This window comes from Aplysia californica, unplaced genomic scaffold, assembly GCF_000002075.1.
Source record: "Aplysia californica isolate F4 #8 unplaced genomic scaffold, AplCal3.0 scaffold03034, whole genome shotgun sequence".
Lineage (NCBI taxonomy): Eukaryota > Metazoa > Mollusca > Gastropoda > Aplysiida > Aplysiidae > Aplysia > Aplysia californica.
In genome coordinates this window covers 64-3,930 of record NW_004800304.1, presented here as the reverse complement: position 1 = coordinate 3,930, position 3,867 = coordinate 64, and the positions used below count along the sequence as shown (strand labels likewise).

At 40.2% G+C, this 3,867-nt stretch overlaps 1 protein-coding gene across 1 annotated transcript; it reads right to left on the bottom strand.

Annotated features, from left to right (window-relative positions):
• Positions 1-929: 929 nt before the first annotated feature.
• LOC101859385 (testis-expressed protein 11) lies at positions 930-3,651 on the bottom strand (the record flags this gene model as incomplete). Its single annotated transcript, XM_013091205.2, is given in 2 exon segments — positions 930-1,082; positions 3,082-3,651. Coding segments are annotated over 2 exon segments (193 nt in total), but the record flags the coding sequence as incomplete, so codon positions are not given.
• Positions 3,652-3,867: the final 216 nt, after the last annotated feature.

Below are 3,867 nucleotides of genomic sequence, written 5' to 3'. Positions count from 1 at the left end.
GAGGAGAGAGAGAGAGCATTTGTGAGATAGAGATAGATAGATAGATAGATAGATAGATAGACAGATAGGGAGGAAGGGAGAGAGATATGATGTGGAGGTGGGGGTGGAGTTGGAGAGAGAGAGAGAGAGGTGTGCATTCTTCACCTGGCCATCCATTGCCAGTGCTGGGGGACAACACATAGCTTTGTTATGACTGTGACTGTGACTGTATCTTTTGGGGATACATTTCTCCAAGTCTGTGACAATTATGTCTCATTTAATACCTGATTACTGGTTCATAAATATATGTGTGCGCGTGAGCGTGTGTGTGTGTGTGTGTGTGTGTGCGCGTGTGTGTGCGTATTTGTGGGATAGAGGAATAGAGAGAACAGGGGAGGGGGGGGGGAGAAACCAAATGTAAAGAGAAAGCACATGTATAGTATCCTCTTGAGTCAAGGATAGGTTTACATACAGGAGTGTTTGTTATAGCTGCAAGAGTATGCGATAGGTTTACATACCATGTAGGAGCGTTTGTTGTACCGGCTACAGTATGTGATTGATTTACACGTAGGAATTTTCTTATACCTGCAAGAGTATGTGACAGGTTGATGTAGAGAAGTGCTTGTTGTACCTGCAAGAGTATGTTAGAGGTTAGTGTGTAGGAGCGTTCTTGTACCTGCTAGGGTGTGTTTGATAAGTTTATGTGTAGGAGTTTTGTTACCTGCAAGAATATGTGATAGGTCATGTACAGGACTGTTTGTTATACCAGCAAAAGTATTTGATTGATTTACATATAGGAGTTTCGTTATACCTGCAAGAGTATGTGATAGGTTTATGTGAAGGACTGTTTGTTATACAAGCAAGAGTATGTGATAAATTTATCCATACAAATGTTTGTTATCCCTGCTAGAGTGTGTTTGATAGGTTTATGAATATGAGTGTTGTTGTACCTGCAAGAGTGTGAAATAACTTGGGCTCTGGGTGAGGTAAGGTGAGCGCCCTCTCTAACACAGACTCTGCTCGAGGGTCATGCAGCTTGCTCAGAGCTTCAAACTCAAAGAGCAACAGGAACAGCTCACTTGATGCTGAGGACTTCACCGGACCTGCGGAGGAGGAACAGGTCAAATGGTTCAAGGCTTTTAAGGGACGGTGATAGGGGTGGTGAACAGGAGGTTAGTCAAAAGTCTAGATGTAATACTGAGACTGAGAGAAGTTACTGTTATTTGACCAGACATAATACTGTGGAAACCATATATAACAGGCCCGCTAATAATGAATTCCCGTTTTTTCCCAACTCTTTGTTTCTATTAAAAGTAATGGGCAATAACAGGACCTCAACAGAGCCCAATCGTTTATAGCAGGGACAAAGGCTCGTTAACAATGTGTAAAAAGTAAGAGAGAGAGAAAGTAACACAGTGATGGAGCAAGCAACGCAAGCCACTCCACTGCAAGCACACGCAGTGGGTGAAGCAAGCGAGGGCTGCGGTGTGCTGCAGACTTCGATATAGCCCTAAGCCTAGCTACACGCACGTGTAATGTGTCATGTGCAGGCTATGAGAAACTACCCATGAATAAATAAAGCTGGATTAGTCCACAAATGCTTACTTTCCGTGAATTTCATTTCTGTTTTCACAGGGATCCGATATAACAGGACTTTTTCTCTGGTCCCACCATCCCTGTTCTATCAGGTTTCCACTGTATTGGGAGAGGTTATGGTTACTTGACCAGACATAATATTGGGAGAGGTTATGGTTACTGGTTCAGACAGACTGGGAGAGGCTATGGATCATAAAACAAGATTTAATATACTTTGTGGTCACAAGATAATAATGTTTAAAAAAATTATTATTCAGGGCACTGATTAGTATTTGTTGGTGAGAGGACTTCGCAGAACTCCTGTAACAGCTCACATTGCAGAACACAACCGGTCTATAGCTTGTTAACTTTCGTCTGCCCACATTAGCGAAGTCTGATTAAAGTTTTATGGTTTTCGCTATTTACATGTTAGTTCAAAGTACGGCTTGAATTAATTTTTTTCCAGTCTCAAGTATATAATAAATATTTAATATGAAAAAAAAGCAATTTCCATTTTAAAATAGCAATTTACATCTTTGAGTAAAGACCAATGGCCGTTATAAAAATAAAGAATTCTGTTTGGATCAAAGATGGAGAACAAGTTCTGTAAATGAGTACATTTAAAATTTTTTTTTTTTTTTTTTGGTCTCTCAAAGCAGCGCTAAAAAAAAGAGCTCATTTATTAATTTACCAATGCGCACATAATCTTGCATGGCACTCCTGTAGGCCAGCAAACCAAACAACAACAAAATTTTTTAATCTTGATCCAGTAATAAAAAGTTTCTTTACCTGAGCCCTATATTAAACACTGCCTTCTGGGTGAATGCACAGGATAACTACAATAAATGATTTACAGTAACCTAGCCAACAAATTGTTCATTTTAAAACAACAACCCCATCCTGCCCCCATATCTCAGTGTAAGCTTGTCGATTTTATCCCATGACAAGTCTAGACATCTCCACATGTCTCAATCCTTATTATTTTTTAACCGCTTTGTGCTAATATCCAAGAAAATGTGTCGGAACTTTAGTTTACAGTGACCTTCATTAATGGGTTTCCAGATTCTCTTGGTCATCCAACTTTTAGACCTGCAAACAAAGACCTCAGAACATTAAACAAAGCAATTTGTTTTTATCTAATTTTAACCGCTGTCAAACACAGATGAAAGAGAAAAAGCTATCATCTTCATCCTCCAGTGCCAGATCTGTGACAGACATCAGCGATCATGGTTCTCTATTCATTCCTTTGCTCGGATGCTCTTAAAAAAAGCTGTTTCCTTGATCTTTCCCTGTTGCTCATTTGTTTAGGTTCCCTAGTAGGTTGCTCTGGGCCTACCAATGCCTAGTTGGCCTTCAATTTTGCCAGTGAGAGCTAGACGTTCAAGACCTTTATGTCTATTCAGGTGTCCCAAAAACTGCATTTGTCGTTTCCTGATTATTTTTAACAGTGGGCGTCCCATGTGGGAACAAGCTACAATAGACGGCAAACCTATACGACAACACAAGAACAAAGAGAACATGAGATACTTTGAGACCAGGCCGAGTTGTTGGCTCTTCTCTCCGCCATTCTGTACTCCTCCACATGCTGAAGAACTTCTTCCAAGAGGTTTTGCTGAAGTGTGCATGTAAAACAATGGCAAAGAGATGAGACAATTTTAAGTTTTATTCCACCTTGGCGGAAAATATATTGTCAAGTTCACAACGCAATATTGTGCAAATCTTTTTTTTTGGTCCAGGTGGTTTCTAGTTTTTGGTTTGGTGGAAAAAAACTTATATTTGTCTCATATCCCCAAGGTAGCATCATTTTGTTTTGTGTATAACAAATCCAATTATTATTGAGGCATTTTCACTTTTGCTCACTTCATGACTCAGAGACTCAGGTCAAAACTTTAAAAATATTTTTCAAAACAAAACAAAAAAATTGCTACAGTTCTAAATGCCAAACTGATAACAATATTGCACTTGACTAGGAGTCGGGGTGTGTGTTTTTTTGTCATCTATTGGGAACACTTGTAATCATATGCATGCACACAGAAACACAGGCCTACAAATGTACACTCATATTATCACACAAAAGTACATACACGCACACACACAAACATACAACCTCACACACACACACACACGCTCACACTCTCTCTCTCTCTCTCTCACACACACACACACACGCTCTCTCTCTCTCTCACACACACACACACACACATGCGCGTGCACAGGCACACACACAAACATGCACGCATGCACACACACACACATGCGCACACACACACAAACACACCGTGTTATTCTTGTCCTCTGACCCCCGCACTAGCT